At 45.8% G+C, this 27,504-nt stretch overlaps 1 protein-coding gene, 1 non-coding gene and 1 pseudogene across 5 annotated transcripts in view; 1 reads left to right on the top strand and 2 right to left on the bottom strand.

Moving 5' to 3' along the window:
• METTL2A (methyltransferase like 2A) overlaps window positions 1–24,837 on the bottom strand; it is a 36,554-nt gene extending 11,717 nt beyond the window's left edge. Inside the window, exons 1-9 of one of the 4 annotated variants that reach the window (XM_002922039.4) lie at window positions 24,677–24,836; window positions 24,378–24,469; window positions 22,374–22,732; window positions 20,392–20,441; window positions 20,002–20,062; window positions 17,559–17,698; window positions 15,560–15,666; window positions 13,887–13,952; window positions 12,133–13,104 (exon numbers count right to left, since the gene is read on the bottom strand). In XM_002922039.4, coding sequence (XP_002922085.1) covers window positions 12,950–13,104; window positions 13,887–13,952; window positions 15,560–15,666; window positions 17,559–17,698; window positions 20,002–20,062; window positions 20,392–20,441; window positions 22,374–22,732; window positions 24,378–24,469; window positions 24,677–24,786 — 1,140 coding nt within the window. In that variant the 5' untranslated portion in view covers window positions 24,787–24,836 and the 3' untranslated portion in view covers window positions 12,133–12,949. The other 3 variants (XM_034641209.1, XR_004619805.1, XM_019802610.2) reach the window with 3 other exon arrangements.
• Window positions 10,520–10,651, top strand: LOC117795826. Its single transcript, XR_004619980.1, has one exon. It is a non-coding gene; the product is annotated as a small nucleolar RNA SNORA67 (small nucleolar RNA).
• Window positions 20,448–22,366, bottom strand: LOC105238841 (annotated as a pseudogene).
• Window positions 24,838–27,504: the final 2,667 nt, after the last annotated feature.

Raw genomic sequence — 27,504 nt, 5'->3', positions numbered from 1 at the left:
TCTAGGCCACCACGGAAGTCTGGTCTATCCTTAGTGGCCTGGATACCCCGGGTGGGGGGCGGGGCTTCCAAACTGCTCTCCACCCTTGCCCCACCCCCACATACATTTTCCAGCTGCGTTAATCTTTTAAAATGTAATCCAGGCCACTCCCTCTCTTAAAACACTCCAAGGACTTCTCATTGTAATGAAAAGACATCCCAACTAAGCTTAGTGGTCTTATGAGCCCCGCCTGCTTCCCACCTCCTCCACCTTTGTTTCTGGACCCAACCCTGGCCTCCCTCGGGGCTTTTGTTTGTATGCTTTTCTGCCTCTACCAGGCAAGCTCTCAGCAGGGATCTCCGTGGCTGCTCTGCCCTCGGCCTGCACGGCAGCGGATTGCCCCTAAGCTCACACCGCATGGATCCGGCCACCAGCGTCAGCTGCCCTCTTACGTCAACATCCTGGGAAGGGCTCTAAATGGCTTGGCCAGTATCACGTGCACACCCCGTCCAATCATCTGTAGCCGGAGAGGTCACTGGGCAGAAACATGGCTGCCGTGGCACCCTGGTTCCTCCGGGGTTGGAGGACTGCGAGGGGGAGTCATTGCTGGAGAAGGGGGTTGTGTGATGAACCGCAATTTGCCTGCTCTACCTCTCTGCTCAGTCTTCAGTACACTGGGCCGGTGGGCTGCGCTTAACCTATTGGGGACTGCCCCTTTTATTTGTCCAGTGAAGGGTTGTTTCAGCCAGAAAAGGGACAATATATAGTTACTGATAAAAGAATTCAAAAATACAGAAAATGGTGGGGAAAGAGACCCCAGCTGATGACAATCACTGTTAGCCTCCTCTAGCTCTGTTTTTCTCTCTCTGGACAGTCTCCAGCCATGCACCTAAAGGGCCCCTCTCCTCCCAGCTTCCTCAGAGTGCAGTTCTGATCATTTAATTATTTTAAGATTTTATTTATTTGAGAGAAAGTGCGTGTGTGCGCGGGAGTGGGGAGAGAGAAAGAGAGAGGAGGAGCAGGGGAAGGGCACGGGGAGGAGCACAGGGAGAGGGAGAAGCCCACTCTGAGCTGAGTGAGCTGAGCAGGGAGCGGGAGGTGGGGCTGGATCCCAGGATCCAGGGATCATTACCTGAGCCCAAGGCACAGGCTTAACCGGCTGAGCCACCCAGGCGCCCCCTTCATTTATTTTTTTTTAAGGAGGCTCCGCCCTCCCCCCCTCCCAATTCAGGGCTTGACCTCAAGACCCTCAGGTCAACTGAGATCAAGAGTCAGATGCTTAAACAATTGAGCCACCAAGGTGCCCCTTAGTTCTGATTTTTTTTTTTAGGGAGGGGGAGGGGCAGAGAAGATCTTAAGTAGGCTCCATCCAGCTCAGAGCCCAGGGTTCCATCTCAGAATCCTGAGATCATGACATGAGCTGAAATCGAGAGTCGCATGCTTAACCAACTGAGCTACCCACGCGCTCCCAGTTCTGATTCTTAACCCCATTTTTTTCTAATTCTCACTCATACCCTGTGGTGGTTTCAACCAGCACCTTTGTGCTGGTGATTCCCTCATTAAATCCTCTCCTGCCTGTTTCTTAGTTACAAATTTGTGTCTGTCTGTTGGACCTGGCATGTCCACGAATGCCTGTGGTGGCTCAAACTATAGGTTCATTCACTCTCCACCATATCCTCAGATCTCTTCCTCTTTCTCTTGATTGAAACCCTAATTATGGCATCAGCATTCCCTCCATGGTTAAAGCCAGAAACTTCCCAGGTTATTCTCAGTTTCTCTCACTCTGCCTCCCTCACCTCATCGCCACCAATCCTATCCGTTGTACTGGTTAAATGCGGCTGGCCCCACTCCTGCCTTTCTGCCCTGACTTCCATAGCACTGGTTCATCCCATCCTGTTGGAACTAGTGGAATCTTCTTCCTGACCTCCCTGGCTCTGGTCTCCCCTGCCCCTGCATCCCTCCCCCCCAGCCCTTTTATCCCCTGTGATTATCTCTCTGAATTGCTGCCAGAGGTAGTTTTCTTGAATGTCCATGTAATTATTCTGTTGTCCTCTTTTCAGTGTCTCCAGTGGCCCTCTGCTGCCCACAGGATTAAGCCCCAACTCCTCAGCCTGACATCTGAGGCTCCCACAATCTGTCTGGGAGGAACTGACTGGAAGACATTTGTAATTCTCAGGAGACATTCCAAGACCTGCCCCACGCACTCTCCTGGAACAGCCACAACCTGTCCACTTGCTGCTCCTCCCTGTAAATGGGTCCTTGTGAAATTTCATTCCTTTGATCAGACACCATCACCTCATCCCCATCCACCAGGAAAAACTTCACCCTCGGGGCTCTGCTGGTTAAGCGGCCAACTCTTGATCTTGGCTCAGGTCATGATCTCAGGGTCCTGGGATTGAGCCCTGAACTGGGCTCCCCACTCAGTGGGGAGTCTGCTTGAGATTCTTTCTCTCCCTCTCACTCTGCCCCTCCCCCCAGCTCACATGTGTGCATGTGCCCCCGCTCTCTCTAAAATAAATAAATAAATCTTAAAAAAAAAACCAACTTCTCCCTACAAGACCCTGCCTGAGGGTTACCTGCTTGTGACATCCTCCCTGAGAAGTCCTGCTTTTCTGTGCTCTGGGAAAATGGAATTTATAGCAAGAAACGTATAAATAGAAACCACTTGTGTAAGAATAAATGCAAAAGGATAGATTTTGTTCCTTGATGCCCTGGATGCTGCCATGCCAAACTCTTCACCCACAGATACCTCTCCCAGTTAGACCCCCCCCATGCATATATAAATGCTAAATACTTCACACAACACTTCTTTCCACAAATCTGTTTCCCTGAGGCAGTGTGAGCTGGACAGAGAGGGAAGGTGGAGTGAGAGGTTCACCCACATTCATCTCTACCAACTCTGCCCCTGCATCTGGGAGGCTGATGCCAGCAAGATCACACGGTGACTCACATGGGTCTGAGCATTTCTGCTTTCACCGGTTCTCTCCTTTCAAAAGAAACTTTTTAAACTGTTATCACACATACATGTTGATATAAAAACAAACAAGGCTGCCTTCACGATCATATATTCATTGGTGTTATAGTCATTTTTTATTTTCTGGTTTTAAAATAAGTTGGCTAATTGAACATAATAAAAAATTAATTAATTAATTAATTAAAATGAAGGGGCACAGTCGATTTAAGTGTCCAACTCTTGGTTCAGCTCAGGTCATGATCTCAGGATGGTGAGATCCAGCCCCACAATGGGCTCTGGGCTCAGTGCAGAGTCGGCTTGAGATTCCCTCTCCCTCTGCGCTTCTCCCCTGCGTGCACACGGATGTGCCCACTCTCTTTTTCTCTCAAATAAATAAATAAATAAATGTTTTTTAAAAAAATGAAAACATTTCCCAGGGCCCCTGAAGTACACTGTGTCCTAGAGATGTGCTCTGCACCTAATGGAGAAGCCGACCTTGACCAAGGGGAAATACCTGAAATTTGTTGAAGGCCCGAAGATCTTACCTCCTCTTCCTCACAGCATTTCGGGACCTTGGAGAAGAAATGTAGATTAGCGCTTTCTGCTACAATCTCATCAACACTCACACAACAACACGTGTTTATTCTCTCCAGGCCAAGGGATAAATCATTTATTTAACTGCTAAATACACAACATATAATGACGTATAACTTACACAAAGGAGTCTTATAAATACAGAAGAGCCCACTGACATTGGCATTCAATGCTGTTCTCTGCAAGGACTTAGGGTTGTGTTATGGGGGCCACCAGGGCTGCCAGATTATGTGTATTCTCTTACTTCTATCCAAATTACAGTTGAGAAAACGGAGACTCAGAGGAATCCAGTAACTGGGCCAACATGGTGCAGAGAACAGATGAAAGGATGACCCCAAGATTTTGACCTCAGTCTGTACTCCTATGAGTTGTTCTGGACAGTTTGAGGTTGAGGTCCCCAAAGGCCTTCCAGTGGAGAGAGAGGTCTAGGAGGTATTTAGATAAACTAGTTCACCGCTCAAGTGAGATCCTTAACTCATGACACAGATTAGAGAATTATCCAAATATGGTGGCTTTTGGCAATTCAAAGTGGATCATCTCGTTCACTGTGTTGGTTTCACTGTGTCACCGGGCCAGTCAGCCAGTTTCCCTAGAGCTGTTTCTAAACTTTTTTTTCTTTTTAAGATTTATTTCTTTATTTTTAGAGAGAGAGTGTGCATGCATGGGGGGGAGGAGCAGAGGGAATGGGAGAGGGAGAGAAATCTCAGGCAGACTCCAAGCTGACCAGGGAGACTAACACAGGGCTCGATCTCAAGACCCTGAGATCATGACCTGAGCAGAAACCAAGAGCTGGACACTTAACTGACTGAGCCACCCAGGTGCCCCTGTTTCTGCACCTTTAAACCATTCTGACTGGTCCTCCTCTTGGGAGCTGGGCAGCCTTGCTCCCTTGGTGGCTCTTGCTCCCAATCTTTCACAGGGATGGCTGGTTTCTGAGAAAAGTTTAAAGGGCACCTTTTATCTACAAGCTCGGGGCTTTCATCTCCAGACCCACTATCCTCGCTGGATGAGATGACAGAATTTGACTTTCTTCACTTTGGTGCCTGACGTGCTCTAGGGACCAATTCCTGGGTGACATTCTATGTACTCACCCACCTGAGAAATATTTATTGAGCACCTACTATGTACCAGACATCACTGTAGGTACTGAGGATACAATTGTGATCAAAGTAGACAAAATCCCTGACCCCAAAGAGCTCATGTCATAGTATAGAGGCAGGAGGCAGATAATAAAACATTAAGGACAATGCTGTGTGTCATGAGGAAGACAAAGCCGCATAATGTGGTAGGACTGAGGGCAGGGAGAGGGCTCTGGGGGGGGTGGTGACACTGGTCAAGGGCATCAGCAGAGAAAGACTCTCACAAGTCGGGGGACATTCGAGTTGAAACCTGGGTGAGGAGAAGCCACAAGTCATAGGAAGGTGGGGTACATGCAGGGCCCCGATGGCAGGAGCAGCAAGTCCTGACAGGTCTGGGCATGGCCTGTCTGGAAAGCCCGCCCGTCAGGAGAATGGAGAAGGGGCTTGGAAAGTCAGGAAGAACCAGGGTGGGCAAGGGATCCTGCCCTGGGCAAGAAGGCCCCACCCAGGGCAACCAAGGATCAGCTGAGAGGTGGGAAGGGAAAAGTAAGTCAAGAGAACACCACTCTTTCCTAAGGAACCGGAAAGAGGGAGGAAGAAGGAACAAGAAGGAAGCAACAGCAAGACTGCCTACACAATTTGCCCAGCCCTTTGTTAAAACTTATCAAGAATTTCCAGATGGCAACGTAAGGGGCACTGAGCCTTGCTGGGCCCCTCTGAGGACCTGACGGACGCGACAGAACAGGACATGGCCCCTGATGCCGGGCCCGGGGCCACATGGAGCCCTTCCCGGGAAGATGAGGCACAGGTCCTCCCTGCACCCCAGGGGCTGCCGAGCCTCCCAGACAGGGCCGAGCACAGGGTCAAGGTGGTGGATTACATTTTTCTATTTTGAAAAAAATGTTGCAAATTGTACTATGTTGCCAAACCAACACAATTTAGGTAGGTGATTTCGTGGACTCTCTATAATTGTTTGACACTTCTGAAATTTGCCCTGTTTTTTTCCCTCTGGAAGGTTGGGGCGGCTGGTGGGTAGAGGTGGGGCCAGTGCCTTTTCTCCTCCCTCCACCCCCACATGGCAGGCCGCAGGGCTGACCTCTGAGCAGGTGTAGAATTTTCCAGACAGGCACAGTCGGTTGGAGCCAAGAATGTTTAAACCCATGCATTATGTCAAATACCATTTATATCAAAATACCCCTCCTTCATCTTAGGCTAATTACCTTACAATTAACACTAGTCGTCTGACCTCGGTAAACCATGTATCCCCCCCGAACATCAGAGTTCCTCATCTGTAAAATGGAGATAATTATACTTATATTTCACAGGGGTGCTGTGAGGATTAAATTATATGAAAAGCTTTTTAAAGAGTATTAAGCTCTAAACAAATGCCAGTTAATGTTACTGTAAATCTGCTAGCAGCCGCTTCATGTTGGCGGATGGGGGACCTCGGTTCAGCCGCGGCTTGACAGAAACCTTGGGGCCACCTGACTCCTGGGCTCTAGTGTATTCTTAACGATCAACTTCTGATCTTCAGTTTTTCAAGCAGCTTCCTCTCCTGGGGGGAATCCCCTCGCCTTTCAGTTATGTTCAAGATCACAGGTCAATAATCCTGGCTTATGTGCCTCAGATTCTTGTGAGTTGGGCTGGCTTCGTTAATTTTAATAGTCCCTAGATGAACCGAGAGGAATCCACCCCTGGACCTGAGGGTCAGTAGGAGACAGGTAATCATTCTTACTCATTTCTTAGTACACAGTACACTTGAGTAATACTCTCATTAAAAAGTGCTTAAAGGCAGATACATTTATGACAAGAGTGAGCAACGCAACACTCCCACGCTGTGGGCCGGAGAATGTGGGAGTCTACCCCAGCCCTCTTGCCTGTGTGGTGGCTGTTCCTGCTGCCTAGAAGGCTCTTTGCCCAGACACGCAGGAGGGAAGTCACCTCCTCCAGGAGACCTCCATCTCAGAGGACTCTTTCCTCCGCTCCCCGCCTCTCCGTCTGTCTACTGGCTCAATTCTTCCTGGCACATGCCTACCTGATTCAAGTATTCTGGGCTTCTTTGGAATCTCTGCGACCAAATGTGAGCTCCCTGAGAGCCGTGACTCTGCTGTGTTTGCTGTGGGGTTTCTAGACTTATGGTTCAGAGCCTTTGAGCAGCAACGGGATCCAGCTAGAACTTGAAAGATTCTTTTGTTTTTTCTTTCTTTTTTTTTTTTTTTTAAGATTTTATTTATTTATTTAACAGAGAGAGAGACAGCCAGCGAGAGAGGGAACACAGGCAGCGGGAGTGGGAGAGGAAGAAGCAGGCTCCCAACGGAGGAGCCTGATGTGGGGCTTGATCCCACGACACGCCCTGCGTTGAAGGCAGACACTTAACGACTGAGCCACCCAGGCGCCTTGAGATTCTTTTGTTTTCACTGTATTTATTTATATATTTTTGAGAGAGAGAGAAAGAGAGAGAGAGAACGAGCTCAGGGTGGGGAGAGGCAGAGGGAGAGGAGAGAATCCAAGCAGACTCTGCACTGAATGTGGAGCCTGACATAGGGCTCGATCTCATGACTCTGAGGTCGAGACCTGAGCCAAAACCAAGAGTTGGACGCTTAACCTTCTGCGCCACTCAGGTGCCCCCCATTGTATTTATTTTTTAAAATACCTTCTGTTGGTGCCCCTGGGTGGCTCAGTCATTTAAGTGGCTGACTCTTGATTTCGGCTCAGGTCATGATCTCAGGGTCCTGGGTCACCCTGAGCTGGGCTCCCTGCTCAGTGGTGAGTCTGTTTGAGGATTCTCTCTCTCCCTCTCCATCTGTCCCTCCTCCCACTTGTATTGCACACTCTCTTTTTCTAAAATAAATAAATAAATATTAAAAAAAAATACTTCTGTTAATGACAAGTGATAGTTGTTTATGTATAGTAGTGATTTAAAGTTTCCTTTCAAAATAAATTTAAGAATGTAAGTTATTTATTTTTATTATTATTTTGTGGGGGAGGCGCAGAAGGAGAAGGAGAGAGAGAATCTTAAGCAGGCCCCACATGCAGCGCATGAGCCTGATGTGGGGCTCGATCTCACAACTCTGAGATCATGACCCGAGCCAAAATCAAGAGTTGGACTTTTAACTCATTGAGCCACCCAGTGTCCTAGGATATTTTAAGTTTTAATGGAGAAATCCAAACTCAGAGAAAGGAAGGACTGAATGCAATGTGGGGCTCACCTCAGGGTGAAGATGCCAGGTTTGAGCCTTTGTCCAGGGTACTGGCCTCCGTGTCTCAGGCCACCCCCCACCCCACCCCCGGAGCATGGGCTCTGACTGTGGCTGTTTGCTCTGTGACTTGCTCATACACGGCGTTCCATTGACTACAGAGGTGAGATGATGTGTCATCTTGGACCTAGAAATTCACTGAAATAATGTGAGGCGGTCACGGTGACCCATTTCTAGTGTTTTCACCTGTGAAACCTACTGCCAGTGCTGCTTCTACCCGCTACCCAAGGGTCTCAAATCAACCTGCAAGCCAGATTAAGAAGCGTACAGAAGAGCCCGTAACGCATGGATGCAGCCGGGCTCTGAAAATAGTAGCCGAAGCCACAAACCAGAGAACAGACCTTTGTGAACAGACTCAGAGAAGTGGTTTGTCCTAAGCTCATCTTTTAAGCCACAGGTACAACTCCCCACTATTACTAGAGGAACATCTTGAGGCGAAGACAGGAATCAATTGGAGGAAAGTAGGATCTCTTAATACCTTAGCTTTTCCTTTTCCTATTCCGTTGCCAAAGCCCTCATTTGCCAGCCGGAGCACAAGAGAGTGTGGACTGACACGAAGGCCAGTCATGGAGCCAACGCAAAGCAGAGGTCTGACAGTATTAGCAGAGGCCAGGCTCAGGATGAAGCATACAGACTAGGAAACGAATTTCTGATGACACATGGGTTCGCAGTACAAGAACTCATGCTCTCCAGGTGTGACACCCTGACCCCGGGCACCACCTTCCCCAATGTGGCCAGATTCCAGTGGTTCCAGGCCACCTGTCTCAAATTAAGCTGTTGTTCATTTTTCAAACACCATCGAATTTGTCTCCTCGGCCAAATTATGACGACTTAGGCAGATCAGGCAGTTTCAGAAACTTCTCCGTTAGACCCGAGTCCAAACCACATAACTTCCTGAGCAGCTTTGCGCGTGGCACTACCTTCCCAGCCAACGCAGCACTTTTCTCGCACCAAGAATATCAAGAGATCAGACCTGAAAATGCAAAATACAAACTGGTGGTTGCCAGAGGGGAAGGACAAAATGGGAGACGGGGAGAGGGCGGTGCAGGCTTCCAGGTAGGGAATGAGTAAGTCACGGGGATGAAAGACACAGCATTGGGAATACAGTCAATGGGATGAGAACTGTGTTGTGTGGTGACCACAGTAGCTCCACTTTTAGCTGACACAGCATAAGGTAGAGTTGTGGAATCACAATGTTGTACACCTGAAACGAAACGTAACATTGTGCGTTGACTGTATTAAAAAAAAAATACAAAGAGATACCATTGGGAGTCAGACCCATAGGCCAGACAGTCTGTGCGTTTTTGAGTGGCACCAAAGCCATACTTTAATCTATCCTGACCAGGTTTAATTGTCCTCTATTATTAGCAATTCCGAGGCTAAAAAATTATGCCAAGTCCCTTATGGAGTTTAAGGTAGATTAAAAAGGTAGACAAGATTAAAAAGTCAGAGAGCAAAGGAAGAGAGTTTAGCAGATTACAGAGAAGAAAGGAGAGCAGCAGGCAGGAATAGGCTCATTTTTATACTTAAAGCCCAAACCCCAAGCCAGGTGGCCCGAAGATGAGTAAAACTTCTTCCTGTTACTTTGAAATGCCTCAGAGGTGCCAAAGGAAGGTCTTTAGTGGATCATTTAATACATCTGTTCTTCCTTCCAAAAGATAAATGAAACACCATTCCAGTGACTCAGTCTTTTACGGTTTTAAGTACATTCAGGGTAATGGAAGATAGGAAGCTCCCTCCCTCCCACCCGTTAAAACTCACTAATGAAGCTAAGCAAGGTCGATGTGAGTGCAAGAGTGGAGGGGTGGTGTGTATGTGCGGGCGTTGTTGGACCCAGGGCAGGGTGAGGAGGGTGTCTGTGCGAGGCAGGGAGCTGTGGCGATAGTGACTTTGAGCGGGGTTTCAGAGCCCAAGAGGTAAGGCAGCCTCCACGTGTGAGTGGTGGCAAAGGGAGGAATATTACATATGAGGGCACTGGCCCAACGTATTGAGGGTCACGGGAGCTTGGGATTGTTGGAAAAAGAAACCACAAGTACAGAGAAGAGTAAGAAGTAGAAGAAATCTTGTGTTGGATTGGAAGTGAAGGCATTGATCTGAACGATGGTTCTCAATATATATGTTTAAGTGTAGAAATACAGACACAGGGGCGCCTGGTCGGCGTTCCGGGATCGAGTCCCACATCGGGCTCCTCCGCTGTGAGCCTGCTTCTTCCTCTCCCACTCCCCTGCTGTGTTCCCTCTCTCGCTGGCTGTCTGTCACATAAATAAATAAAATCTTAAAAAAAAAAAAAAGAAATACAGACACAAGTGTGTGTGTGTGTGTACATACATGCAAATATCCTTAAGCTCCGTCCACTGCGGGGGGCTGGGAACAGGAACACCCAAAAGCAATGAGCACACTTAGCTTGGTTTCGAAATACCTTTCTGCACTAAAAGAAACCAGAACTCCTTGGGGGAAATGGCAGATTCAGACTGGGGCAGAGAAACGGTAAGATGAACTCATGAGCTCGGAACAAATTGTGCTTGAAGTGCTCAAAGGACGAGGAATCACAAGGTCACAGAAGTTCTGAAGGGGTCCCCACTGGTCAAATCTGGGGTAACATGAACACCCAAATAATGAGAGTATATATAATGATCATTAAATAAAAAGAAATCTGAGTCCATATTAATTATATCAATAGAAAAAAGAAACCTTTCCTAGTAGCAACTTGGAATAAAATCTGGCATGCCTTTGGGTGCTGCGGGAGAGGGGATGTGTTTTCCTTCACCTTCCTTTGGCTGCCTACACGCACTTCAATCCCTTCTGGATAGACTGTGTCCCCTTCTCATTCTCATGCTGATGTGTCTTCTCCCCTGACCTAGGCCAGAGGCACTGATGTGTGGCAGGTTTCTTTACTCATCAACTATGACCTTCCCACCAACAGGGAAAACTATATCCGCAGAATCGGTTGTGGTGGACGATTTGGCCATAAGGGTGTGGCTAACAACATGGTAACAGAAGACAAGAGGATTCTCCGAGAGACACTGAGACCTTCTACAACAGCTCCATTGAGGAGACACCCCTCAATGTTGCCGGTCTCATCTGAGGAGCTGTCCTGCTACCTAGCCCTACCCAGGGCTCAGTCTGGGGGGACTGAAGAGGAGCAGGAGCAGGGAGGGAAGGGAGCCAAGGAGTGGACATCTTATCATTCTTTTGTTCTTTGAATAAATATCACTTTTGAGGCAAAAAAAGAAAAAAACAGAGAAAAAAAGAGAGAGCTTTCCTTATAGAATGCCAACCAATAAATGTAGAAAGAATGGCAGGGTTAGAAGACACTCACAGGCTACCATCATAGTAGTAATTCAACCAAGAAAATGCAACACAGATGCCAAACTAGGGGGCAAAGTTTGATAAGGAATGGGTTATTTACCCGATTTCAAACCACAACCCCAGAAGATGATTAACTTTTCAGTGGGGAAGCCCAGCAGATACCACTAAGTGATCAAGGTTAACATCACCAACAGGGTAATTCAAAATCATGTTATTCCGATAGCGTGTAATGGGAGGAGCACAGCATCACTTGATATTCCTGCCAGAAATGTTAACTTGGAACCAAATCATGAGAAAGCATCAACAAACCCAAATTGAGGGACAGTCTGCGAAACAGCCTGTAATCTTCAAAAGTCAAGGTCATTAAAACAAACCTGGATTGTCCCAGACTACAGGAGACAGAGACATGACTACTGAATGCAACTTTTTTTCTGGTGATAGAAGATATTATTGGGGCCATTGGGAAAATTTGGTTATCTGTGGGTGGTAGTGTTTTCAGTTTAATTTTTACTTCCGATGGATTTATTTGGTGATATAGAACATCTTCAGCTATAGGCATTATTCATTAAAATACGCAGAAATGTTGGGACATCGCGTTGCAACCCACTCTTAAAAAATTATTCAGAAAACAATGGACTATTCTTGCAATATTCTTGGTAATTGGTACTGTCCTTTAAATTTGAAATTATCAAGGGCGTCTGGGCAGCTTAGTCAGTTAAGCATCTGACTCTTGATTTTGGCTCAGGTCACAGTCTCGGCTCAGGTCATGATCTCAGAGTTGTGAGATGGAGCCCCATGTCTGGCTCTGAGCTCAGCAGGGAATCTGCTTGGGATTCTCTCTCCTTCTGCCCCCCCCCCCCCCCCCCNCCCCCCCCCCCCCCCCGCTCTGTCTCTCAATCCTTAAAGTTCTCTCAATGCCTTTTGTGTCAAACATTTAAGGGCACAAAAAAAAATGAGACAATTTTGCTAAAAGTCAAGATCTTTTTAATTCTTTAGAAAGAGGTTACTTAGAGGGGAAACAGTGCTTAAAATTCCACAGAACTAAGGTTAAGTGGAGAACATGACCAAGTAAATACACAACGAGGACTCGTTCTTATGCTCTTTAAAGCAGTGTTTTGAGTCAGGTAAATATCCGAAGAAAGATGATTCTTCTTGACGTGCTTCTCGCTGAACGAAACTTTATTCACCTTTGTACGTATCAACTGCCTAACCTAGGTATCTGAACTCTGAAATAATTTAATGCAACTCACAAATGACACTTTATCATATATAATACTTTCTTGATTTATTATATTTATATAATAAATTCTTGATGCCTTTAAATTCATGATTCCCATGAGCATCTCAGTTATGACAAATTATGAAATGGAAAGAAAGATTCTTTGAGATCTCAAAGAAAGAAAGAAACCTGAGGAGGGGGCACCTAGGTGGCTCAGTTGGTTAAACATCCAACTCCTGATCTCAGGTGAGGTCTTAATCTCAGGGTCTGGAGTTCAAGCCCGGTGTTGGGCTCCATGCTGGGCACGGAGCCTACTTTAAAAAAAAAAGAGAGAAAAGAAAAGAAAAGAAAAAAAAAAAAAAACCTTGAGGAAAGTATATATGAAAGGGTTTCACAATATGAAGGACAATTATTAGCATCTTCATAAAAAGCAATTTGTCCTAGGTTCAAGGTTCAAGTGTGAATCCTTGAACTTTCTAAGATCAACAAGACACCATTCGTGAATGTTCTTTTTAAAAAGACTCCAATGAACTTCTACCATGTCGGGAGCAGGTACCTCTCAGCCAGCACCAGACAGAAGAGGCTTGCGATATTTGCACTGAATCCAAACCCGGTACATTGTCAGCTGTTTCCCTCGGTTCACTTGCAATCGGCGATCCGCCAGGTTCTGAACCTTTTCCAGTCCAGCGGTAGTGAAAAGCGTATCCAGCTCCTCTGGTTTGGAAAAGAGATGTTTATGTATTTTCTGCTGAAGAAGAAACATTGTGTACCACTTCCTATGTTTAATGGGCTCCATGAGACCGTTTTTATTTATGTATTTTAAGTGGCTTTAGTCGGGCTGTTTATTTATAAATGCAGTAGCATCTTGGTAACAGCAAGTTCACATTTAAATGGGGGAAGCCGAACCATCTGGGAAGGGCAGCTTGGTATCCAGAGGGAGAGCCTAAGAATCGGCTGATGGGGAGGAATTTTCAAGAAGGGCTATATGGACACCTTAAGATTACATGCAAAAATCTACATAAATGCAATGTCAAAGCCACTTTTTAGGGGAGAGGTTCTACCACTTTAACCGAAGGCTCAAAAATTATGTGACACAATAAAGGGCCCCGGAATGGCAGTGGGAACGTGAGGCAGGGCAGGCCACAAAGGAGAGCCATGCTGGGTTACACCTGGAGCTGGGGAGCACCCAGCCTTCAGGGTGACACCAGCTGCACCGAAGTCTTGCAAAATGGGGCAAGTTTCCTGTTTCGGACAAAGTGATGGGGAGAAGAGCAGAGAGCAGAAGGGCCATGTGGGGGGCTGAAGGCTCCTGTAAGCGGAGCCTGCTTGGAGAACAGTGAACAGGTTCCGCGTGGCTGAACGCAGGGTGACGAAGGGCAGGAAAAGCCTTCTGAAGGTGGGAGGGGCCCCACGTCTCACTTCTGAGAGTACATGGAGCAACGTTTGGGCTGGTGTTTGGGGGGTGACTGTCATACATAAAGATGAGCGTTTCATACCTTGTGTGAAGAAGTAAACTCTAGTACCGTCACCTCTCACATAGAAATTTTCAGATAGACATTGACCTGTGAAGCGACGTGATAGAAATCAGAGAAACTTCAAAGCACTTCTTTGGATTTCACTGCCAATCAAATGTGCATCATGATACCAATTTCTTGGGTAGAGAACAGAAGTCTTTCTTGGCTACTCTGGGCACCTTGCAGGAATCGGTAATTTCTCTGTTACAAAGGAACGGTGCTTTGGAGAGCAGCCTCAGCGGCGCCATCAAACCTCAGTGTTCGATCACACGTGATCCTCAGCCTTCTGTACTCGAGCCGTTTCATGTTGCAAACGTTTTGCTCCCCCCCCTTAAATAAATACCACATACTCTTTGTAAAACAAAAATAAATAAATAAAAGCCAAGGACTGTAGCTAGACTGAAGGGAAGGAAATTTGAGCCACAGGACCATTTCCCACATCTCTCCACGCGTCCACACACACTCAAAATACAGCCCGCGTGCTGTTTTTATCATGGACCCTCTTCTCTCTGTTGCCAAGCCCTCTGACCGAATGTCATTTACCACGCTGGTAGGTAATCCTACACCTTCAGAATGTCAATATAATCTTACTTGCTTTACTTTGCTTATTTCTCCCCAGCCACTCCTATATGTGCAGCCAAGTTTAAAATAGTCATCTGCACACTGCTTTTCTCATCTGGGAATGCAGAACAGAAACCCCGCCAGGATCGCCGGTGTGGGGTCCAACCACCTCATGCGGCAGGCACAATGCTCCCCTCTCCAGAAGCATTCACTGTGTTTCGAAGATTCTGCCTACACGCATATTCCATGCTAGTTCTTGAGTAATTCCCCAAAGGACTGTTAGACAGTAGATGATACCAGTGTGCTTAAAAAAAAAACAAAAAAAACCCAAATACCATTTAACAACCTGTTATTTCTACCAGTAATAGAAGTGTCTCTTCTTCTATGAAATGGCCAGCAGTAGGCTTAAGAAGTGGTTATCTCACTGTAAGTTTTGTTACCTTGAAGTTGTTTTTGGCCATTTGGATGTACCCTTCTGTGAATCAACTCTAGTATTTTCCTTCCCTGTTTTTTGGGTGGGTTGCTGATCCTCTCCTTATCAATTTGCCAAAAGGCCCTTGAAGAGCAGAGATAATAATTAAGTCTTTATCTGTTCTAGGCACCAAAATTGTCTTTCAATTTTTTTTTTTAAAGATTTTATTTATTTATTCGACAGAGATAAAGACAGCCAGCGAGAGAGAACACAAGCAGGGGGAGTGGGAGAGGAAGAAGCAGGCTCATAGCGGAGGAGCCTGATGTGGCTCGATCCCATAACGCCGGGATCACGCCCTGAGCCGAAGGCAGACGCTCAACCGCTGTGCCACCCAGGCGCCCCTTTCAATTTTTTAATGGCATCTCTTGCCATACCACATTTAAAATTACTTATGTAACAAATCTTTTTCCAAAGGCAGCTACTCTAAAAGTTGCTGTCTTGGTTAGAAGATCTCTCCAATTCCTAGATCATACAAATCTTCAAAAACATACTGCCCTTGTCATGTATTAAGTGGCTTTATATATGGAGCTTATATTATATTCTAGAGTTTCTATTTGATTTCACTGACTTACAGGTCTATTCTGATGGCAAAACGGTTGTTTTGGTTATAGTAGCAAAATACCTTTCTTAAACCGAAGCTGAGCCATGTCATAGCGGCCATAATCTCGCAGAAGCATCATCCCTCCGGGCTTCAGAAGCCTGCTCAGCCTGTTGATAGCCTTCTGCATCCTGCGCGGGGCAGCAGAGAATGAAGATCAGGTCTCCTTAAGGACACGATTCCTTTTCCTTGCAGCATGTCTGGAAAAGCCAGTGGACTTCCTAACCCTGACACGAACTTCGACATCTCAGCTCCTCTGCTCTTGCTTCAGTGAGAAAGGGGAACACGCACCCAAGCTTCTCAGGTGCCTTCTGCCATCCACTCACGACCGTGGCTTTGACCCACTCCCTTCAGTACGAAGAGGCCTGAGGATAACCCGCTTCCACGGGAGAGCTCCACTCATATACTCCATGTCTGGCTCACTTCCTACTCCACCCGAGATGGCCTCATGGGGAAGCCACCCCTGCCCTGTGCTCCCGGGCCTCTTGGAGCACAGCCCTGAAAACCTGCGGGGAGGATTACTAGTCAGCTGACTCATCCGCCTGCCCCCAGGCCTGAGCGCTCTCAAGGCAGAGCCTGGACCTCTCCATTTGTTAAACGAAGATGAAACTTCAAGAACTTACAATTTACGTGGTGAGTCAGTATGCAAACGCGGAGCGCTTTACACCCTGACTGCACTTGCCACACGCAGGCTGTGTTGGTTTCGGCTGTACCAACCTCGAAGTATCAATGCTACAAAGTCTACTTAAATATTAACTAAAGAGTTTTTAGTTTTCATGTTTTGTTTCAGTCCACGTCAGTTTTTAAGTTTGTAGCATTTAAACTTCCACTGATATTTTATCTATCAATCAAACTGTATACTCACAACCCTGGACTTGGACTCACGACCCTGAGATCAAGAGTCGCACGGTCTACCAACTGAGCCAGCCAGGTGCCCCGAGACTTCTGAAGTTACAAATGTTTAGAACCACGCCTGGCCTTTGGGCTGTCCTGCACCTGCACTTCTGCATGCTCACAATACCCTGTCAGGTCAGATGACTCAGTGCTCTCCTCAAGGAAACTCAGGACAGAGACACTCACTCCGCTGGGTCTCTGGCTGATGCTGCTTCCTGGGGACAGTATCTCATCAGCACAGCTGGGTGCCCATGTCTACGAAGCTTTACCAGTCTCCTGCAGGGGTTAGCAACTGACCTTCCTTTCACTTAAACTTGATTGTATGGAATTTCCCTGTTTCCAAAGAACTTAAACATAAAGGAACACCTGAGTTAAGCTTCACTATAAATTCTGTGTTGTTAATAAGCCTGGTTTACCAAAACCAATTAAAAAGCCCAATGAGCGGTGCCTGGCTGGCTCAGTCGGTAGAATGTATGGCTCTTGATCTCGGGGTTGTGGGTTCAAGCCCCACATTGGGTGTAGAGATTACTTAAAAATAACATCTTATAGGTTTATTTATTTTTTTAAAAAGATTTTATTTATTTGAGAGAGTGAGCAAGAGAGACAGCACAAGTGGGGGTAGGGGGAGGCAGAAGGAGAAGACTCCCCGCTGAGCAGGGAGTCTGATGCGGGGCTCGATCCCAGGACCCTGAGATCATGACCTGAGCCGAAGGCAGGCGCTTAACCAACTAAGCCACCCAGGGGCCCTTAAAAATAACATCGTAAAGTAAAATAAAAAGGCCAATGAGGGGATGGTACCCAACAGCTGTGGCTCACAGCGTTCTGAACAGCAGGCTGAGATTATCAGCAGGGGACTGCCCCACGCCCCCACCAGAGACTGCTCCCCCATCCCCTGGGGATGCTCAACCAGAGCACCGAGAAGAACCAACCACTGCAGCCAACAGACAGAGGTTTAGAGGCAAACAGGTTTAGGAAAAGGGTTGAGACACTTGTATCACTTTGACAGAGTGGCTTTTCCCGGCCTCTCAGATCATCCCGCTTACTCAACTCAGGGTCCAACTCTGGTATCAAGGTCCCTGACCCAAGCTTTGTTTTTGTCACACTACTGGCTAAGGGACCTAAAACTTACTTGTCTGGAACAACCGCTGAAAGAACAAAGATGAGAATGATGATATCGAGGCTCCCCCTGGGCACTGGGTAACTCGTATCTTCATCACACAGATCGTGAACAAAGGCAAAGCACCGACAAGGATCATATGCGGAATTTGTCTGCAGACAGTTGAGAGACACATAGGTTAGACAATGTTCACACAGCCTCGAGGAAAGCTTATCTTGCTTTAAGTGTAACTGCTGCTACTGCCCGCTGAGGGTTATCGCTCACATCACGAAGGCATGCCTTCTACTCCAAGGCCAAGAACGGCGAACAATTCCAGGGAGGAGCCTGTGGAATCTAACTGGTATTTTTATTTTATTTATTTTTAACTTTTTTTTTCAATTTTAAAGATGTTAATTGAGAGAGAGAACAAAGTGAGTGAGAGCGCACAAGCACGGGGAGAGGCAGAGGGAGAGGGAGAAGCAGACTTCCCTGCTGAGCGGGGAGCCCTTAATGGCGCTCAATCCCAGGACCCTGGGATCATGACCTGAGCCTGAGGCAGACGCTTAAATGACTAAGCCACCCAGGCGCCCCTTTATTTATTTATTTTTAAAAAGATTTTATTTTTAAGTAGTCTATGCAGCCAACATGGGGCTTGAACTTACAGTCACGTGCTCCACTGACTGAACCAGCCAGGGGCCCCAACAGGTTTTTTGGGGTTTTTTTGTTTTTTAAAAGATTTTATTCATTTATTCGAGAGACAGCACACGTGAGAGAGAGAGAGAGAATGAGCAGGGGAAAGGGGTTGAGGTAGAAGGAGAAGCAGACTCCCCGCTGAGCAGGGAGCGTGACATAGGACTCAATCCCAGGACCCTGGAATCACGACCTGAGCTGAAGGCAGGTGCTTAACCCACTGAGCCACCCAGGTGTCCCCCAAACTGTACTTTTAAGTGGAATGTTTGGGGGTACCTGGCTGGCTCAGTCAGTAGAGCATGTAACTCTTGATCTCAGGGTCGTGAGTTCAAGCCCCATGTTGCGGGTAGAGGTTACTTAAAATTAAAAAATTAAATATTATTTTTTTTAAATAAAATGAATGGGAGGTGCCTGGGTGGCTCAGTTAGTTAAGCATCTGACTCTTGATTTTGGCTCAGGTCATTATCTCAGGGTTGTGAGAACGAGCCCTGCGTTGGGCTTCATGCTGGGCATGGAGCCTGCTTCGGACTCTCTCTCTTTCCCTCTGACTCCAGCCCCCAACACCCCGCTCTCACACTCACACTCGCCCTCTCTTAAAAAAAGAAAAGAAAAGAAAAGAAAAGGAATGTTCTTGATTCTACTTTTATTCTTTACTCTGATGCACAAAGTTAGATTTGAGGACTGGAAAGTGATCAGGAAGTAAATGACCACAAGGAAAAAGAAAAATCTCATCAGGAGAGAAAGAAAACATACTGACATTTAAACATTTAAAAGCAACAACTCCCAACCCAACCGTAGCATATTACACAGACCACAGAATTCTCCAGGAAAACCTATTAGATGTGGAAAATTTAACTTTATACATTTTATTGTCATAAAATTAACTAAAGAAAAAGATAAATAAAATTAACTAAAGATAAGCCTCAATATTCACCTGGTCTAGATCCATAAAAGTAACTCACTCCAGAAAGACACGGAACTACCAATTCCAGAGCTCCTGTGCTAAGAGCACTAGACATGATCGTAACACATTTTAGGGTAATTTCTCTGGCCATATCTCTCTTCTCCAAATATGTGACTTTGTTCCTCTTGGGCCACAGCTAATTCAAACAGGGCAAGTAGATTATCAGCTGGGCTGGGTCAACCAGACTCTTTCTGGAGACTCTGGAATCAGGAGAAGTCATTCTGGTGAGGTTCTGAGAACGCCTGAAAAGGGTGAATGTGTAAGGGGGCAAGCATGTAGATGTCGTATGAAAAACCTATTACAGAAAGCTGGTCTGTAAAGAGGAAAACAAAGAAAAAATGGGCTCTGGGCTATGCGAGATGGGAAACCATGAGCTTGAGGGAGGTATTGTGACAGGAACAGGAGGGAGTGGCAACATCTCACCAGCTAGCCAACCTGCCTTGGTACCTGCCATCTTTTCAGGGCTGAATGACAGCCTTGGCTACACTTTATGCCCTTGGGTTCTATGACCTTCTCTTTCATTGATTGAGTTTGTCTAGGTGTTTCTGTGACTTGTAACTCAAAGAACCTGGACCAGTAATAATCTTCTCATTTTAATCCTTAAAACCTAAGTTTGGAGGGGTCAGGAGACCTGACCAAAGTTCCAGACCTGACCAAAGGTCCCACATTCACGCTTGGTTCTTCCTCTATTCCCGGCTGTTTCAGTCATCTTTTACTTTCAGACCACATAAGAATAATAAAAATTTGCTAGAGACCTTGATTTTTAGGAGACCCTTTCCCCTTTAACCACTGAAAATTACAGATAGGACCCACTGCACTTACCTGGACCAGTTCTACCGCTGTGGATGAAAAATCACAACAGTAAACAAAGAGTCCCGGATCACTGAAATGGGCAGAAAAAACCACAGAACAATGAAGACTATAAACTGAATTATGTCTCTTCTCTTTCCTGTGTAGCAAAGTTAAAATATCAAAGGCACCGTATATTAGCAGTGGAACAGGTTTTGAAGCTCACCAATTTTCCTGATGACAAAGGTAACTTAGAAATCAAAGTAAATCAAAACCATAAATGGAGAATGCAGAAATTGACATCTCTTGTCACCCATGGTTCCCAATAACCATTATTACCAGCTTGCTGCAGTAAGTTTTGAGAAACAACACACCCCTTTCTCCTTTTTGCTGTCTTATAGTTAAACTTTACAACACACTTACTTGTTAGTTTGTAAAATCGGAAAGACTGTGTTTCCCACACCACAACCAACCTGCAGACAGAAATGAACTTTTAGTTACAGGACTTTCCAAAGAATTAATTCCTTAGAGCTAGATAAATAATCAACAATAGATAATCTTGCTTAATGGTATCAGTAGGGAAGTCACAGTGACCAGAGCTAAAGAGTACCCGTAACATTCCCTGAACTTGACAGCAGGAAGTCTGAGAGAGGAAGCTATAAAAGACAAGAGCATGGGCTCTCCAAAGCAGAAGGGAGCTGGTGTGGAAAAAAGGGGATGGATTGCTTTTACTTTTTGAGTTTCAGCAAATGGTCCTATAGATGAAATTTTTTTTTCTTCAGTATTTATTTGTCTTCCCTGTCAAACCCTGAGCCAATCACTTTCCCCAGGCTGCCTGGGGAGGTATAGGAAAAGGAACATATAGGGCAGACAGGACATGGGAGAAAGACCTATGGGAGATGGAGACAGCTCCTGCCCATGACGAAGAGGATAAGGCCACCATCAGGCAAAAAAGCCCCATGGCCTCTGAGAGGGCGAAACCCAAAATGGCATAGGAGAAGAGCTGTGGCTTCAGAGAGGGGTTCCTGGCATAACCAATGATGAGGCTCCCGAACACAGTCCCAATTCCAGCCCAAGCCAGCCACCCCCGACCATGGCAGCCTCAGCCCCAATGAACTTGGCTGCTGTGTCAATGACCCTTGAAATGGCGCCGATATGGAACCTGCAGCTGGTAATAAGTGAGGTCAGGGGACGTGGGATTGCCAAGCTGCTAGGCTCTCATCTGTCAGTGTCTCGGGTGGTTTTAGCACCACTGCAGTGATGGGCTCAACAGCTGAGAGGTGCTCCTGACCAAGAAGGGGGTGGAGACGAACTCTGCACAAGTGCACATTTTCAGAGCATGGGGAGCCTGGCAGGAGAGCTGCTCCCAGTGCAGAGAAGACAGATGACATATTTTCTTACTGAACTGAACTATATCATTATTGGAAACATGTTTCTCAAGACTAAGCAGAAAAATTCATGAATAGGGGACCATGAATTACATTGTCCTAAACACGGTGCTGGGTTTGCTAATAACAGTGACCATTTGGGGTTGGGTGTCTGACTCTTGGTTTCGGCTCGGGTCATGACCTTGGGGTCATGGGATTGAGCCCTGCATCAGGCTCTGTACTAAGTGCAGAGTCGCTAGAGATTATCTCCCTTTCCCTCTGCTCCTCCCCCTGCTCTCACACATGCTCTCTAAATAAATGAAATCTTTAAAAACAAACAAACAAACAAAAAAACCCAAACCCAAAAAGGACAGTGACCATTTACTAAGGGCTTACTATATCCCAGGCATTATTTTTAGCCATTTTATGTCGTTATCTCAATGTATGTAATTTTCACAACTACTATGAGGCACACAGAGAGGGAGAAGTCCCCTTATGCTTGGGGAGGGGGACTAGTAACAAGGTCAGGCTAGAGGACTCAACCCCAAGGCTAATTAGCTTCCAAGGAGTATATGGTCACCACCTAGACATATTTCCAGGTCTAGCCTTGCCTCAGCAACACCACCCACACGAGGAAGACAAGAATTCTCCCATGCCTGAGAAGCAGGCACCATTGCAACTAACCTCTCCCCTTCTCCCCTGCCCCCATCTTATAAGAGAAGTAAAAGAATTTGTCTTGTGACTTGGGACTCTGTTCCGACAGGTACAGCAGACGCTACAACGTTCAGATGCAATAGGATGTTTCCAGGTAGCACTTCAGGTGATCTACCTTTGTTTGCCACAACCACCAGGTATCTGGTCTGAATGTAAGACATGTCACTAGTTCAAAAATGGAGGCGTTTCTAGGCCAACAAAAGAGTCAAGTCTAGTCATCTTCTTCTGACAGTATCACTTTTGTTGTCAGCCTCCCTGCATCACCCGCATGTACAACAGAACAATCTCAGGAACCCCAGTATCAGGACAACAGAGGGGGGTTACCTCGAGTATTCTGTAGCTGGCTGAGGATCCAGGGAACTCATCAGCACAGATTTCCAGGTGACTGAATTTCTGAGTTACATCTTCTTCCACAGGAGGCATCTGTAGTTTACATCCAAAGCTATCTGAAGAATACATGTGCTGTTCTTCTATTTTTAAACCAGGTCCATCCTCCTTGCTCCTACCTTCAGGTACTTCACCCCTCTTGTTCTCTGAGAGCCAATCATTCAAGTCACTTTGGTTCGGGCTAGGTGCCAACTCTGGGAATTCAGTGAAAAGCCAATGTCTATCCTTGAAAAATCCGTTTTCGTGGATTTTGTAGAACTCATTCCAGTATTTGTGGGCATTGATTTCATAATCAACTGTAAATATCAAAGAAAGAATTTTAAAAACTCTCAATCTCTTAATATTTTATGTGTCCCTAATGTCAAATGTCATCCTGCTTCACTGAACGTCATTTTACACTAAAAATATCCTCAAGTGGAGCCATAATCTCAGAGCGGGAAATCTTGTAGTCCTGCCACCTACCCTGCCTGAATTCCCTCTGTGTCTTGTCCTTCTAGGGAAGAACTTCTATCAGGGAACTTACTACCAATTCTCCACCCATGTCTTTGGGTGGAAAAAAAGAAAATTCTAACATTAAGAAAAAAAAAAATCTGTCTTCTGGTCAGAAAGTCCTACTATTTCTTAGGGCCATGCAGAACAATTCTTTTGTATGTAAGGGCAGTTATTTTCCCCTCTAAATATTCTCTTTTACAGGAGAAATGTCCCAGGTTCTTCAGTCATTCCCCATGGGAACTCACGGGTTAATGACACACTCAGCTCTTCTTTAAATATACTCCTCTGGCTGTGGTTCTTTATTGAATGTGGAGCTAAGGAATGAATTCAATACTACTAACAGATCCTAAAAACAGAAACAAGGCTAAAAGGAAAGGAGAAATGCTGACAAGAAGAAAAAACGTCTTTGGATGAGAAGTTTTGGTGAAAGAGGACAGGAGAGACTTCAGAAGGGTAGACTGTTTCCATTGTAGTTTAAGGTGATCAAGGCAGTGGACAGTCCTAGACTGCAGTTTTCTACTCTTTGCCAATATACGACCTTGACTAGTGTAATAAAGAAAAAAAATCTAAGAAATTGGATTTTAGTTCTGCCACTCCTACTACTAACTGCTTACCTCTGAGTAAGGCACTTAATGTCCTGTGGTCCAAGTTTCTTTAACTGCAAAAAGAGGATATTGGACTACATGATTTTCAAAATCCCTTTCAACTCTAACTTGCTTTGATCTAGTCTCTGTCAAACTATGTAAGGTGAATATTTTGTAACTGGAATCTTCTAATTGTTATAGTGAACTGTGGGATACTACTCTCCCAGTTTCTAGTCCTACTTTCAATTGCCTTTTGGGGCATAGGCTCAGCCAGGCTTAGTCTTAGTATCTAGAGATATTTTGCAGTGAAACATCCAACTCTCCAGAACGGGTCTCTTTTTCTTTCGCCACACTTACCTACACTCTTCTTCACCCAGCTTTACTTGGCAGAAGCCCTAAATCCTCATGGCCATCATACCAGTCATTAGCTCCCTTCCCCAACAATATTTAGAATCTGACCGCTAGAGTCTAGCTTCAGTGACAACATTTCCTCAAAGTGTAATCATATAGACGAAGCACAGCCTCTAAGTCGATCGTGTCACCACACGGTTACTGTAGGTCAGTCATATTAATATGGGTCTATTCGACGTTAACTAAAAACTCATCTTTAAAATACATATCAAGATACAGTTACTTCCTCTCAAACAGAGCCAAACCCAAAACTCCCTCTTCGCCCTAGTAAGATTTTAGGGTGAACCTTTTTTCCATCCTAACCCATCCCCTCCCCTCCCGTGAACCCACCCCCGAGTTCGGGATCAGTCCAGTAACAAAGGCTCTTGGCGGTCTAGGTTCTCTGGCCTCTCTGGGAGAGCGCGTCTAGTAGTACGCTGGCTGCTGATACTACTGAGGGCCCACCTAAGCGCACCTTGCTTCTCCTGGCACACCCGCTGGATACTGTTCTCCCGGACTTTCCTCTCCGCTGCGGCGGCCTGCTCTTCCGACCACTCCACATTGTCCCTGGGAAAATCAAACAGGCAGCTTAGGGGCCTCACGTCCCAGCTGCGGGCAGGCTGAGTCGCTGGCCACGCAGCGCCTCTCCCGTGGAAAGAGAGCGCCTCGAGCAGGGCAGCGGGACTCGTAGCCGGCGGTCAGGGGCTTCTCAGAGCGCACGGGGCTGCGGTACAGAGGGCAAGCCGCAGGCCGGACGAGGGGTAGGGTGGTTACCAGGCATTATGGTGGAAGACGCGCGCCGGATCGCTCAGGAACCTGCTCCCAAACTGCTGCCTCTTCTCGCCGACCGCAGCCGGCGCACATTCAGGGTAGGGGCCGGCCATGACACCGGAGCCGGATATGCCTACCTTTCCGTCAGGCGAAAACTTCCTGCGGAGCCACGCCCCCTCCGGAAGTCGCGGGATCTGGGCGGGAAAAGAGCAAGGAGGGGCGGGGCAGCTCTGAAGTCCCCCTTCTGGGTTGTAGCTGGAGCTCCGCCCTGTGGGGCGGGCCCTGAGCTGGAGAAGCTCTCGGGGGAGGGAGAGCTCGCCCACAGAATTTCTCTGAGCTGGCTTTTCCCCTGCTGGGAAGAGGGCCTGATGGCGGTGCAGGCCCGCAAGAAAGTGGGAGACAGGAATCTCTGGGTGGCTCAGTCGGTTAAGCATCTGCCTTTGGCTGAGGTCGTGATCCCAGGGTCCTGGGATTGAGCCCCACTTGGGGCTCCCTGCTTTTGCCTCTGCCTGCTGCTCTCCCTCCTTCCTGTGCTCGTTCTCCCTCTCTCACGAATAAATAAATAAAACCTTAAAAAAAAAAAGTGGGAGACATTACGCTTGAGCCTCCTTTCTATGCTGGGATCCTCTAGCAGTTCCCTCAGTTTCCCTCAAGTTTTAAGGCAGGAAAAACCTTGAATCACTTTGAAAATTAAGGGTGCCTAGTTCCATTTAGACCTGATGGCAGAAGAATTTGAGGAAGATAGCAAGCTGGGTGAGGAAATATGGCAGTTTTCCAGTTTCTGTAGTCAGCTTTTCATAGTGTGAAAAGCTATGAAAAAGAATGAAAGAATGCTATTTTTCTTGGGGGGGGTATGGAATGAATTCTGAGAACATGAGGTTAATTTATATCATTATATAATTTTTAAACTATTTTTTTAAAGATTATTTGAGAGCAACAGAAAAAAGGGAGGAGCAGTGGGAGAGGGAGAAGCAGACTCCCTGCCAAGTGGGGAGCCCAACGTGGGGCTGGGTCCCAGGACCCTGAGATCATGATGCTTAAAGGACTAAGCCACCCAGGGGCCCCTGTAATTATATAATTTATAACCACCTACTTTTTGGAATTTTCCATACCCGAGCTCGTTCACACAATCAGGATTGTAATACAACACATCTAATTTGTTATATTAATACATTTCAGCCTTACGTTTATGTTTCAATAATTACTATAAACTGATTTTCAAAATGATCTAGAAGAAAGTATCCTGTTGATATAAGGTTAGTTGAGAAGAGTTCCAGGGGAGTAAGGACTACCATTTGGAAGAAGTTAAGGAAAAGGTTAATTAGTTATTTAACTGGTGCAGTACTAGACAGCCCACTGGTAACCAGTCATCATTTACTTCATTGCACATTCTTTCCATAGGCAAAACTGAAGGGAGCTATGAGAGATTGGGTATCTTTCTCAGAAAAGAAATGGGAACAAGCCCTAAACCCTTCCTAATCACAAAGGAAAATACGTGAGTGAATCGAAAAGATAAGATAGTAAAGAACTTGTTCTTTATTCGAAAACACATTTGCCATTCTCATGGTCTTTTGAAACATTTTGAACAAAACCTCCTTTCCAAAAAACAAGTACAAGGACTTTTATCTTTTCTCAAGGCCAGTTGTTTGATATAGTGGTAGTTTATATTTATTCTTGGCATCTTGTCCTCTCTTCCACATGCTTTTTTCTCCTCACACCAAAAACTATCCATGCTCCTAGTCAGCAGTTCCACTTCATATTTCTTTGCATAGAGCTCACTCTCTGTTTTCCCTTGAAGTCACTTACTATATTAGTTCCAATAATTAATCATTTAAAATGTCAAACAACTGGAGCCCTTTTGAAGCGCCTAAAATCATTTTTCTGAAGAAATTTGTGAAGACATGGCTGTGAGTCCTTTGTGGTATCAGACTAGATACTAGATTGTATTTTCAGCAATACTTTTCAGGGGACCTAAGGGTCCCTCTGCTGGTGAGCTGCAAGAGCTCTTCTAGCTGGGTGGCACGGGTTCAAAGCCTGGAAAGGTTAACAACTCTCAGTCTGGATTACTGCCTTGGGTGTCAACCTGGGACATGGGTAGTTAATTATTTCGTGCCTTTCTTTCAGTTCCAATCAGTGGAAATTCGGGTCTGTGTAAGCATGTGCTCTGGAACTGAAAGGTGGGGGAAGGGTGTCCTAATTTGTTCTTAAAGTTTCGCGGAACATGTAGCAGCCCTAGAGATTTGAATAAGCTGGTTTAACAACTTTAAACAGACTTTGTGTTTTTTTTCTTATTGCAAAACATTTTCTTATTGTAGAACATTTAGACAAAAGAAAAAAGAAACTACTCCATTCCATCCTTAATTTAATCCATGAAACACTTCGGTTTATATCCTTCCAGTCTTTTTTTCTAATTGATTTATAGAAGTAACTTTTAAGTTAAAATAGTTTCAGAACTGCCTTATGCCCTTTTTTTCACAGCTTCATTGAGGTTTAGTTTACATACAATTAAATTCATTTGTCTTAAGTGTACAGTTTGATACATTTTCATAAAAATCTATATTTGTACAACTACCATCATAATTGGGTTCTAGAACCACCCCATAAAGTTTTCTCATGGCTCTGAGCAGTTGTAGCCTGTTTTATAACATGATAATAGTTTGTGAATATCATTCTTCTGCTCGAATGTTCTTTTTTTTTTGAATGTTCTTTTCTAACAGTGTTTTAATAACCCCGATATTGTTTTATAGAGCTGTATCATGATTTACTGGACATTTAGGCTACTTTGAGTTTCTTACTATTAAAAATCCAACATAATCATCTTTATAACTAAA

This window comes from Ailuropoda melanoleuca, chromosome 13 (assembly GCF_002007445.2).
Source record: "Ailuropoda melanoleuca isolate Jingjing chromosome 13, ASM200744v2, whole genome shotgun sequence".
Classification (NCBI taxonomy): domain Eukaryota; kingdom Metazoa; phylum Chordata; class Mammalia; order Carnivora; family Ursidae; genus Ailuropoda; species Ailuropoda melanoleuca.
The sequence above is the reverse complement of the archived record's forward strand: the minus strand, read 5'-3'. Positions and strand labels throughout refer to the sequence as shown.